This window comes from Vicugna pacos, chromosome 19 (genome assembly GCF_048564905.1).
Source record: "Vicugna pacos chromosome 19, VicPac4, whole genome shotgun sequence".
Taxonomy (NCBI): Eukaryota; Metazoa; Chordata; class Mammalia; order Artiodactyla; family Camelidae; genus Vicugna; species Vicugna pacos.
In genome coordinates, this window is record NC_133005.1 from 4,331,582 (window position 1) to 4,344,705 (window position 13,124).

At 45.6% G+C, this 13,124-nt stretch overlaps 1 protein-coding gene and 2 non-coding genes across 14 annotated transcripts in view; 2 read left to right on the plus strand and 1 right to left on the minus strand.

The window, feature by feature from the left end:
• Positions 1-13,124, plus strand: part of DZANK1 (double zinc ribbon and ankyrin repeat domains 1) — a 70,135-nt gene that overhangs the window by 13,078 nt on the left and 43,933 nt on the right. For all 12 annotated transcript variants that reach the window (XM_072943743.1, XM_072943740.1, XM_072943732.1 and 9 more), the window contains exons 5-7: positions 631-727; positions 1,707-1,825; positions 8,326-8,411. In XM_072943743.1, coding sequence (XP_072799844.1) covers positions 631-727; positions 1,707-1,825; positions 8,326-8,411 — 302 coding nt within the window. The remainder of the gene's footprint in view (positions 1-630; positions 728-1,706; positions 1,826-8,325; positions 8,412-13,124) is intronic.
• On the plus strand, positions 7,027-7,098 carry TRNAA-AGC (transfer RNA alanine (anticodon AGC)). The gene has a single exon. It is a non-coding gene; the product is annotated as a tRNA-Ala (tRNA).
• Positions 11,369-11,498, minus strand: LOC116278904 (small nucleolar RNA SNORA11). Its single transcript, XR_004188251.1, has one exon. It is a non-coding gene; the product is annotated as a small nucleolar RNA SNORA11 (small nucleolar RNA).

Here is a 13,124-nt window from a genome sequence, read left to right on the forward strand (position 1 = left end):
CTTGTAGGGGGTGACAGGAAATTTTGGGGGGAGTCCCTTCAGCCCAGTGGTGGACTGGAGGCCAGAGAGGAGGCTGTGGGAGCAAAGCAGTGGGTGCAGGAGTTGTGTGGGCCACGTGTGATCAGGGCAGGGACAGCCAGCAGGGGCTGAGCCCGCATGCACCAGCAGGTGCTCAGGCTTGAATCAAGCATAAGGGCCTGAGTCCAAGGAGAAGAAAGTCCAGAGAAAAGCATGTTTATGTTTCAGGACCGTGGGTGGGCAGGTAGTGGACACGGGTCCCATCTTGGCCTGACCCCGCCCTGTCTTTGCCCCCTGGGTTGGGTGGCCCCCGCCATTACTCTGACTCCCATGATCGCCACATCCTGCCTGCATGGGCTGCTCCCTGCCTCTGGCCCTGGCCACTTGACCTGGTGGGGCCACCCAGGCACACATGCTGCCAACCAGGCAGCCCAGGTTCAAAGCTGTGTGCTTCCAGAGAAAGGTGAGAACAGAGTTCACTTTGTGAAAATGACTGTAAACACTTTCAAATCGGAAGCACAGGCTACGTCACTGTCTCTACCTAGTAACTTTTATGTTTCGTATCTAAATGGACAGAATCAAGTGGTGGATATGTAATCTCTTCATCCGCAGGAACTGAAGAATGGATTTGTTGAACCAAAACTGAGGAAGAAATATAAGAATGCCGAAAACAAACTGGATTGGAATGTTAACCTTAGAAAGTTTCCAGGTACGACACGACTGGACTGAGATAAGGTTTCATATTCTAAGCCCCCAGCCAGGTCACTGCTTGTTTTTTACCTGCGGAAGGGTTGGGTTAGAAACACTGGAACTGGAAAGTAAGCTGTAATTGGAGTTTCAGTGCTGTCCTAGATAACAGCTGAAGACCATGGGGGATATTCAAGCATCCAGCCAAGTCAGAGTTATCGACTCACTGCAGTGCAGGAGACCGCACAGCATGGGAGCCAGGGGGCATCTCATTAAACAGAGGCACAGAAAACAGTTACACGCAGGGTTTGGGGGAAGGTGGTGTTTAGGTGAAACTGAAATGAAAGCAGAGTTTTGATAGGCTCCAGCGAAGCGGGGCTCGGTGGGAAGTAGTCACTATGAGGTGTGGACTGTGAAGGGGACCTGGGCTCTGTTACCTTGGAAACGACAGAGATGAGTGTGGAGTGCCGTGCTCAGACCCCGTTCTCGGAAGCTCTGCACCGCCGTTGGAAGTTGAAGCTCTTTTCCATGTCAGGGCGACTCGGGTCCTCTAGGCAAGAGTTAGAAGCTTCATTCTGACGTGATTTCAGACAGAAAAGTTTCTGATAATCTGATTTTAGAGAACAAGGTTTCTTGGCAAGTAAAAAACAGCAGTCACTCAGAGTGGGGGCTGTTCTGAGGTGTTACAGCTGCAGGGTGACCGTGGGAGAACGCACGTTTCCCGCTAACCTTGCAGCGGGATTTACCTGTCTCCCCAGCCTGGTTTGGGATGTTGTGGACTGTTGCAGGGCAGTTTTTACTTTTCTCAGCGTGGGAAAATTCTTTTCTTTCTCAACGTTAATTCAACTGAGTGGGAGCTTCTTTAGATAATTACTACTTTAGGGAAAGCATGTGACGACAGTGGTCCCTTATTAAAAGATTTCCAGCTATGAAAACATATTTGCATGAAGATGCATATAATTACGGATATTCACGAAACAATGTTTTTGATGTAATTTTAGACGTGGGTGAAAGATCTGACCCCAAAACTTTGAGAGATCTTCGCTTCTCAGAGAGCCCATGGGAAACCCCAGCCTTCCGCGAAGAATCAGCCTCTAGGCCACCCACCCACCAGGCCCAGGTAACTTCTAAGGAAAATCTTTAGGGCACTGAACACCTGCTGTGTTGGTAATGCTTCCCGTGAAATACTTACTTCAGGGAGTGTCCCCCTGCCTTTTTACCACACGCCAGCACTGTTGCAGAGCTAGGATTACCTGTTTGGACAAGAAAGGGTCCTGTACTGATGGAGCTAAAATTTATTGGGGGTGGGGGCAGGCAGATAGTAAACATGTGAATAATCAAATAAAAAATTAACAGTAGCAATGGGTTCTGAACGTGATAGAATTGGGTAATGAGAGAGAACGGTGATTCTCAAAGCTGGGCCCCCGGACCGCTAGCCTCAGCACCACAAAGGGGCTCATTAGAAGTGCAGATCCTCAGGCCCCACCCCCGGCCTCCTGAACTGGGGACTCTGGGGTGGGCTCCGTAATCTGTTTTAATTAGCCCCGCTTCTGATGTGCACTCACGTTTGAGAACCCCTGGGACAGAAAATGACCACAGAAGGACAGGATTCTGATTCAGGGGGTAAAAGAGGGCTCCCTCGAAGAAGTGATGTTCTAACAGAACCTTCAAGGTGAACAGGAGCCCGCCCCGCCGCGGTCTTGGCAGCAGGAACAGCAAGTACAGTGAAGTGAGGGGTCGCACGGAGGCTGGGGTGATGGGGCCTGGTGAGCAAGGTGGGAGGTGAGGTGGGAGAGGCAGCCGGGGCCGGGGCTCCGAGAGCTGGGGTTCTCTAGCGTGACCGCACACGAGAACCACCCGACGGCCTTCCAGCCAACACTGGGAACCCAGCCTCAGAAATTCTGATTGAGTTGGTCTGGTGTCAGGTTTGGGCATTCTTGTATTTTAATTAATTGATTAATTAAATCAAAGTATAGTCAGTTACAGTGTGTCAGTTTCTGGTGTACAGCACAGTGTCCCAGTCCTGCATATATGTATACATACATTCGTTTTCATATTCTTTTTCATTAAAGGTTTTTACAGGATATTGAATATAGTTCCCTGTGCTATACAGAAGAAATTTGGTTTTTCATCTATTTTTATATGTACTGATTAACCTTTGCAAATCTCAAACTCACAAATGTATCCCTTCCCACCCCCTTTCCCCCGGTATTTTATCTTTTAATTCACTGAATAAATGATGCTAATTGGCAGGTGCGGTTGGGAATCACAGACACTGGGGTGAGTCTCAGTGTAAGGAGGTGAATTTTCTTCTGATTGTAAAGGAAGCCCATGTGGAGGGTAAGGCGTGATCTCATTTATGCTTGAAAGCTTTGTCTTTGGCCACAGTACAGAGATTCATCTGTAGAGGAATAAGAGGAGTATCACTGATGAGGCTTTTGCTCCAGGTGAGAGATGAGGGTAGCTTGTATCAAGGTTGTAGACGTGGTGAGGATAGGAGACGGTGGGAATCCAGATATGTTTTGGAGGTAGGGCTGACAGGTTCGGCTGAGGGGGCAGATGGATGGGATGAAGGAAAGGAAGGGGCCAAGGATGACTCTCAGGGTTCTGGCCTGAGCATCTGGAGATGATGGTACCATTTATTGGGGGTGAGGAAGACCAGAGCGGAGCAGGAGCTCAGGGCCTCATTAGACATCCAGGTAGAGGTGCAGACGATTGGACATACAAGTTCCAACTCAGGGGAGAGGTCAGGGCTGGAGATACATATTTAGAAATATTTAATATATAGATGGTATTTAAAGCTTGGATCTAAATATGGCTTTCCAAGCATGTACAGAAAATGAAGAAAAGGAGGCACAAGACAAAATTCTTGACTTAGAGGTTGAGCAGAGGAGGAAGAACTTAAGAAGTAAGAAGAAAGCTAAAAAAAAAAACAGTGGTGCCATCGAAGCCAAGAGAAGACAGGGTTTCAAGGAGAAGGCAGTGGGTATCTATGCACATGTGGCTGAGAATTCAAACTGGACAAAAATGGGGATTAGCCCATTGGATCTGACAAGATGGAGGTGACTTACGACCTCAGTAAAAGCCACATCAATCCATTCTTACTGTATGACACAAGAAAGATGCCCTTACGCCAGGTGTCTGCTACAACTATGGTAGCACTTGGGTCTTCCAGTGTTTATAGAATCCCATTTAGACTTTTGGCATCAAAGGGCCCTTGCTCTCTTCCTCCAGTTCTGAGCCCCAAGTAGACAGTTCCTGGAGTCACTCTTTCTATCCAGCCACAACTGCTTCTTGTGTACCCGTCACTCCAAGGCTGTTCACTCTTAGCACCAAGTATAAGGGAGGTCAGAAGCAGTGTTCCCAAATCTGGTTGCACGTCGCAGTCATCTGGGGGGAACTTTAAATATATATGGAGAGAGAGAGAGAGAGAGGGAGAGAGACTACCTGCTACCCGCTCTTGCAGTCCTAGGCGGTCTGCTTCTGTAAGCCTGAGATGGGGTCCGTGGATGACCGGTGGTCAGTCCAGTCTGAGAATCACTGGCCTCGAAGACCAGCTCTCCTTACCCCAAGGTCAAATCCTCTCCTTCATTTCCAGTCTCCCACGCTGTGGTATGATTCAGCCTGCTCTCCTGGGTTCTCCGTCTGCCGCCCACTGCGTTTTCTGGAGGACCACAAAGTCCAGGCCCGAGGCCCGCAGACCTAGTAAGGCCTGCTTGCAAACCCTGGCCAACGGAAGGACAGCCACCCCTGCAGCGGGAGCCTGTCCTTCCCAGACTCCGGAGGGAATGACCGCCTGGCTTCCGAGTGCGCTAACGAGCGCGCACGACTCCTGTGAGCAGTGCTTGCCAGGGCCGCCCCCCATGAGATTAAAAACATCATTTTGAAGAATGGATGGTGTATTCCTTTGTGCACGAGTACTTAGATTTCCTCGCCCACCTAGTAATTTAAGAGTTGTTTCTAAGGAAAAAGTAGAGGGGGAGGGTATAGCTCAGAGTAGAATGTGTGCTTAGCGTGCAGAGTCCTGGGTTTTATCCCCAGTACCTTTGTTAAAATAAATAAATAAACCTAATTACCCCCACCAAAACAAAAACAAAAACAAATCTAAAGAAAAGGTAGAGTAAAACAATACGTTAAGATTCCAGGACTCAAAACAACAAGTTTATTCTATAGAGCACAGGAAACTATATTCATTATCTTGTAGTAACCTAGAATGAAAAAGAATATGAAAACGAATATATGTGTGTACATGTGTGACTGAAGCATTGTGCTGTATACCAGAAATTGACACGATGTTGTAAACTGACTATACTGCAATTTAAAAAAATCCTAGATCTAATAAGTGAGTTTACTAAGTTGTAGAGTAGAAAATTAACATAAAAACTAATGTATGTCTGTAGACTAGAAATTAGCAAATGGAAATTTAAATAAATAAAATAGCACATATATAGGATGAATGTATAAAATACTAAGCAATAATTTTGAAATATGAAAGGTCTGAATACTGGACACTACAAAATCTGTCTGAGAGAAACTTTTAAAAGATCTACATAAAATATCCCACATCTGTGGTTTGGAAGACTCAAAAAAAAATTCCAAGATTCAGAGTCCCCCAAAACTAGGACCATGGGGGCAAATTTGGGGAATTTATTTAGAGTTCAGAGGACCAAGGAGGCCAGAAAAGGGCCACAGAACTTTTATCTTCCGCTCTTTTTCTCCATATCGGGGAGAGATTCTTCTCAGCGTTCCAGCTCAGTCCTACCTGAAGCATACTGTTTTGGCAAACCTCAGCGTTAACGATGCTGGTGGTTCTTACAGCGGGTCAACAACCACCTGGGAGACAAGGTCCCTGAGCTGAGCCTCTGTCCTGGGGGCCCCATCAGGGGCGAGGCAGCAGAGTGAAGGCATGATACAGCCTGGCGGGGAGATAACTGACAGCTGACACCCAGCTGCAGGTCAGGGCGAGTTGTGGGTTCTCTAGGCCATGCGGGCATGAATGCCCAGCCAGTGAAACCGGCCCTCTCTGCTCAGCTCCAGCCAGCCGTTGATGAGAAGGTCTGCAGGGTCAGTGTTGCCACCTCTGATGAATTCACAGTAGAAGTCACACACCTGCACACCTTTGTGTGTTATAATTGAATTAACATTTTTTTGAGTTAACATTTTTAACAATCAAATTAAATATTGATGCACTGGGGGGACCAATACACATGGGCCAAATGAAGCTCAGGCAACAGCAGGCCAGATTTGGCCAACAGACCACCACTTTGCGACTTTGTCTGATCTTAGCCATGACGAGTCTGACCCAGAAGCAACTTCAGCCCCCTGACTGCTCCCCACTGGCTGCAGCGTGAAGTCTGGAGACCAAAGCTCAGCCCACGCAGGTGGGTGGACACAGAGTCTGCGATGGCCAGAGAGGTCTGAGGATGGAGATGGTACACGCGCTATGGACTGACCCCACGCGAGGGACTCAGGCTTTCTGAGACTCAGCTCAAAAATGGGGATTATATATGCCTCCTGGCGTAACGCAGCCAAAAGGACATGGTGTTTCTCTGGTGTTTGTGCCAGAACGCGTGGCTGAATGCAACCACGGAGGAACGTCAGACAAAACCAGATTGAGGGAGATGTTGTAGATTGAACTGTTACTCTTCAAAAATGTTACGATCATGAAAGATAAAGGCAGACTGAGGAACAGGGTCCTACTGTATAGCACAGGGAAATATATTCAGTATCTTGTAATAAGCTAGAATGGAAAAGAATCTGAAACAATACACGTATCATGTGTATGTACTACTGAAACATTATGCTGTACACCAGAAACTGATACAACATTGTACACTGACTATCGTTCAATATAAAAAAAAATCAGAGGGTGGAAAAAAAATTGAATGATTTACTAGCAAAATATATATATAAAACTAGATCACTTTGCTGTAGCCCTGAAACATTGTAAATCCAATGTACTTCAGTTAAAAGAAAAAAAAAAAAAAGAAAAAAGGCAGACTGAGGATCTATTCCAAATTATAGGAGACAGAAGAGACGGGACCACTAAATGCAAAGCGTGAGTCTGGGCTGGATCCTGGCCCGGGAGGAAAACACAGCTGTGAAAGGGCGTCCTGGGCACGGCTGCCAGAATTAGAACGGAGACCTGTGGATGAGGTGGCCGTGTTGCCTCACTGCTGACTTGCCTGGCTGTGGTATTTGCACTGCTGTGTAGGAGGACGTCCCTGGTCTCGGGAGACACGTTTAGAAGCAGAGGGACGTCACAACGGCAGCTGGTTCTCGGGCCTCAGAGGGGGAATGAAAGCACTTGGGCGGGGAGGTGGGGGTGTAGCTCAGTGGTAGAGCGTGTGCTTAGCATGCACAAGGTCCTGGGTTCAATCCCCAGCACCTCCATTAAAAGAAAACTAAAATTACTGTTCATTATCAGATATGTCTATTTCATTAAAAATAAGAATTTATAAGAAAAGAGACCTGGAAGTACCATCAGACAGACCAGGTTTTAGAATTTAGAAACCTAGGTGAGCATCCATTTTCCTCAAAGATTAAATCCCCAGAGAAAGGACTCACCCAGAACAGTCGTCTGCTGTTGTCCAGAAACACTGAACTCACTTTGATGGATTTTTATCTGAGGCGCTGTGTGCCAGGCACTGTGCTGGGTACAGGGAGGGGGACAAAGATAAATGTTATGTGGTCCCTGGCCTCAAGGAGCTGGACCAAGGTCCCTACAAAGTACTGAGACAAGTGGCCTCCGGGTCCCAGCACAGCTGTGTTGAGTCCCACGGGAACCGGGGGGAGGTTACAGTCACATTCACTTGCCCCGGGGAGAAGGGCTTCCCAGGGCAGAGTCATCTGAGCTGGGCCTGGGAGAGTCAGGAAAAGTCTGTCAAGTGGATAGAGGACAAAGGGGACTCCTAGTGGGGGAAACCCATTTGGTAAGACACAGTGCAGGGCAGTAACGGCCCGCCCTGGCCCGCAGGTGGGTGGATGTGGTCTAGAGGTCAGAGTGGCAGGAGAACAGAACAGAAAGGAAGGTTGGAGAAGGAACACGCAGGGGAGAAGCCGACACTTAGGGAGGGTCTGACAGTGGTGAAACGTAGCCGTTGTCTCCTTGACATTTTCAAGTGACCTTACGACGTAGCCAATATTATCCCCATATTATTTTATTTTTGCAACGTCTCTTTCTGATTATAATTTCAAACTTAGGGAAAAGTTTCAGGGTCAGTATGACTAACTCCTGTATGTCCAGCCTGACCAACTGTTCACATTAACAGCCTCCAACTGGTTTTTTTTTAGTATTTACTTCAGCTTTATAAAAATTTATTTTATTTTATGTGTAGGGGGAGGTAATTCGGTTTGTTTACTTTTAGAGGAGGGGCTGGGGATTGAACCAGGACCTTGTGCATGCTAAGCACATGCTCTGCCTCGGCGGTATTTCCCTCCCCTCGGCACTTTAATCTTGTTAATGTTGGGTACTGGGGTCGTCGCTACTGAAGACTTTCCTCATCATGGTTTTTAAAAGATGGATGCTGGATACGGCAGCAAAACATTAAAATGAACTTTTAATGCAATTTTACTCTACCATAGCTTTTACCGTGATTTTATATATATTCTTAATTTTAGTTCCCTGGTTTTGCACACATAACTGGCCACAAGAGTTTGACAAGCACAGAGATCATGAGAATCCAGAGGCAGACAGACTTTCTCAAGTGAGTATGACATCTCTTCACCATTTCTTAAGTCCCGCTGAGACACGTTGTGGTCAAAAAGAATTTGAGATCAAAAAGAATTTGTTTGGGACATAACAATGGTGTTTGCCCATCCTCAACTGTTTTTACAAACCACACACAGTAATGACCCTTACTTGAAGAGTACACTTGACTTACACATATAGTCTGGAAACCATCATCACAATCAAGAGAATGTTGTTGCATGTATCAAACGTTTATTTCTTTTCAGTGCTGAGTAGGATTCCATTGTGTGGATACATTCCAGGGTGTTTATCGTGTCTCCTGATGATGGACATCTGGGTAGTTTTCAGCTTTCAGGCGTTACAGATAAAGCAGCTGTGAATGCTTGTGTACAAGTGGTCCTGGGCACGTGTACTTGGATTTCCCTTAGGTGAAAGCTGGGAGAGGAAGGGCTAGTCATATGATAGGTGTGCATTTAACTCTTAAAGAAGATCATCAAACTTTTCCTAAGAGGTTGCACCATTTTACATTCTCATCAGCCATGTATGAGAGTTTCAGTTTCTCTGCATCTTTACTAACACCTTGACTTTTAATTTTGGACTTTTTAGTGAGGTGCTGGTTGTGGTTTTAATTCGCATCTCCCTGGGGGCTGGGGGTGGGGTGGGGTGAAATGGGTGAAGGTGGTCAGAAGGTGCAAACTTCCAGTTGTAGAATAAACAGTCCTGGGGATGTAACGTGCAGCATGGTGACTAGAGGTGATGCTACTGTGTTGTGTATTTCAAAGTTGCTAAGAGAGTAAATCTAAGAAGTTTTCATCACAAGAAAAAAATTCACTGTATTTGGTGATGGACGTTAACTAGACTTAAATTGCAGTGATCATTTTGCAGTATATACAATTACTGAGTCATTTTGTTGTACACCTGCAGTTAACACAATGTTGTATTGCTTAAGTCTTCTCTGTCCTGACTGATTTTGTCTGTTGTTTTATCAGTTATTGAGGAAGTTATACTGAAATCTGTGACTATAATTATGAAGTTGTTTCTTTATCCTTGCATTTCTGCCAGTTCTTGGTCGATGTGCCTGAGGCTCTATTATTTAAACGTGTAAACCTTTTGGATTCTTACGTCCTGTTGCTGAATCGACCCCTTTATCGTTACGAAATAACCTTTTTTAACCTTGATAATATTCTTTGCTCAGAAATCAAATTTGTCTGATATTAACAGCCATTCCTGCTTTCTTTTGATTAGCATTTGCCTGATGTGTATTTTTCACCCTTTTATTTTCAGCCTATTTGTAATTTTCTGTTTAAAGCTGGTTTCTTTTAAGCAGCGTATAATTAGGTCTTGCTTTTTTAAAAAATCAAAAGTCTCTGTCTTTTAATTGGGGTATTGAGAGTATTTATTTTTATTCTGCTTGTTTTATGTTTGAATTTAAGCCTGCCATCATGCTGTTGTTTTCTGTTTGTCTTATCTGTACTTTGTTGCCCTTTTTTTTTTTCCTGCTTTCTTTTGGATTAATTGGGTATGTTTCATGGTTCCATTTTATTTTGTGTCCTTTGTTGGCCTATTAGCTGTGTGTTCTGTTTTAGTAGTTGCCGTAGGGTTTGTAATACACATTTTTACCTTATCACAGTCTGTCTGCCAGTGACCCCATGCCGCTTCCTACAGAGCGTGTGTGCTTTATGACAGCGGCTTTCCAGGAACTGCGTAACACAGCCTTTGTGCTTTTGTGGTCATTTATCTGACTTCTACAAATATTGTGAACCCCATAATACTTTATTACTTTTATTTGGTATAATCAATTTTTTACCATACTATATACTTTTATTGTGCTAAAATTTATGTGAATGAAAGTTACCATTTTGACAATTTTTAAGTATACAGTTTAGTGACGTTAAGTACATTCACAATGTTGGGCAACCATCCCCATGATCCATTTCCAGAACTTTTTCGTCATCCTAAACAGAATTCAGTTCCCATTAAACAGTAACTCCTGGTGACCCACTCCCTCCAGCCCCTGGTGACCTCTGTTCTGTTTTCTGTTCCCATGAATTTGCCTGTTCTAGTTACCTCGTGTAAGTGAAGTCAGACAACATTTGTCCCTGTGTGTCTGACTTATTTCACTAGCTTAATATTTTCAAGGTTCATCCATGCTGTAGCATGGATCAGAATTTTATTCCATATTAAAGATAAAAAATATTCCACTGTACGTATACGCCACGTTCATTTCGTTTCTCCATTCACCTGTTGATGGACGTTTGGGTTGTTTCCACCTTCTGACTATTATGAATAACGCTGCTCTGAATACTGGTGTCCAAGTATCTCTTTTTGTTTTTTGAGGTTAATTTTGTCTGTTATTTGCCAGCGTAACTTAACTGCAGTGACTTGCAAACTTTTTTGACCTAAAGAATACATTTTACATCACAATCCAACACACATACACGTATATAATATATGTACATAACTGAAACCAAAGCTTTGCCCAAAATGTTTACCCTGAGTTTTCTTGTTTTTAAGACTTTTTTTTTTAACAGTTTTAGGTTTACAACAAAATTGACAGGAAGATACAGAAATTTCCCGGACTCCCTCTCCACACATGCTCATAGGTGTTATTTTCATTGACCAGAGTGGTACTTTTTTTTTTAACTAAGTATGAACGTACTTTGACACATCATAATCACCAAAGTCCACAGTCCACCTTAGTTTGGACAAAAGTATCATGACACAGGTCTCCATCGTTGTAATGTCATACAGAGTATTTTCATTGCTCTCCAGAATGGCATGTGGAATCTCTTTTTTCCCTTGAAAAGAGATTCAAAGCCTTCATGTCTACAACACCACTCATGGCCCACCCGCACGTGGACCCGACAGGCTCTAGGTGGCAAACTCCCCCCGCTCAGTACCGTGGCTTTTCTTCCAATACTGAGCTCTGTCCCCCGGGTCCTGCCCAGCAGCCACGTGGAGGTGCAGGGGGACGCGTGGAGGGTATGTGTTCATAGGAAGGCCCGACAGTTTGTGCCCCTCATCATGATGAACCCAGACTCCTGTTGGGTGTGTTGGGAACAGAAAAGCCATTTCTTCAGGCCCCCTGCTCTGAGCACACCCCCAAAAGCGCCTCTTTTAGTTTCTATTTGCAGTTCTTTTGGGTTTTTACCCAGGACTGGAATTTCTGGATTACGTGGTAATTTTTTGTCTGACTTTTTGAGGAACTGCTGAAGTTTTCATAGCAGCCGCCCTTTCCTCTCCCACAGAAGTACGCAGGGGTTCAGTTTCTCCACATCCTCGCCAGCACTCCCCTTCCGTTTTCCTAACAGTCATCCTAATGGACGGAAAGTGCCTTTCATGTGGGTATGATTTGCATTTCAATGGCAAGTTTTGTTGAACATCGTCTTTGGAGTAACAGCCAGTGACTTGACTTGGGCTGTTTGTTTTTATTGTTAGTTGCAGGAGTTTTTAATATATTCTGGATGTTGATCCCCTAACAAGATTCACGATTTGCAGAAATTTCCTCCCATCTCTAGGTTGTCTTTTAAATCTCTTGATTGTATTTTTTTGATGAACAGATTTTTATGATGTTCAATTTGTCCATTTCTTTTGTTGCCTGTGCTTTTGGGATCACATCCAAGAAATCATTGCCAAATCCAGCGTCATGAAGCTTTCCCCTTAGGTGTCCTTTTGCGAGATTTATAGATTTACCTCTCACATTTAGGTCTTTGATCCATTTTGAGGTTTTTTTTTTTTTGCTGTTTTTTATTGAAGTATAGTCAGAAGTATAGTTAGTTACGGTGTGTCAGTCTCTGGTGTATATGTCCCAGTCATGCATATACATACATATTCATTTTCATATTCCTTTTCATTAAAGATTATTACAAGACATTGAATATAGTTCCCTGTGCTATACAGAACATTCAAAAAATATTTTGGGGGGTAATTTATGTTTTTATTTATTTGTTTACTTTAATAGAGGTGCTGGGGATTGAACCACGGACCTTGTACATGCTAGGCACGTACTCTACCACTGAGCTATACCCTCCCCCAAGTTAGTTGTTGTATATGGTGTAAGGCAAGGTTCCAGCTTCATTCTTTGCATGTACATAGCCAGTATTCCCAGCACACTGTTTGTGGACTCCAGCACAAAGGCTGGTAACTGTCGAGAGGCCATGGTGGAGACTGGTGTAGGCAACCAAGCCGTCCAGTGCCCTAACATCAGAGCTGCTGAGCAGCAGTCCGGGTGGGTCGGAGGAGCAGGGCCCCCGCCTGCCTGGAGAGGCATGGCGGCAGCAGTGGCAGCCACAGGGAAGCCCAGTCCCAGGGGCCCTGCCGCTCTGGCTGATGTCCAGAACCAAGTAGGCGGGCGAAGGCTAAAGGATCAAGTGCCCAGGAAATGGGGCCGGATGTCGCTGGGGCGGGGCCTCGGGCTCTGCCCAGGTGAGTGAAGACGCAGGCAGGGACCCTGCAGAGCGCCAGGTGAGAGCACCGCCACTCAGCCTGGCCTCAGGGCTCAGGTCGGAAGCCAGAGAAGTTCAGGGCGCCATGACGAGTTCCCAGGGCCGGCCTCACACACGCCCAGTCCGACGTGGGGGGACAAGCCGGCCGCGCTGGGAAGCGGGGCCAGGGCTGCTGGCGGCCGCCTGCTGCGCACAGGCAGTGAGACGCGCCTGGCCTCCGGGTGGCGGGCACCGTGCTTCCAGCTGGGAGGCCACTTGGTGATAAAGTGACTAGAGATGCATCT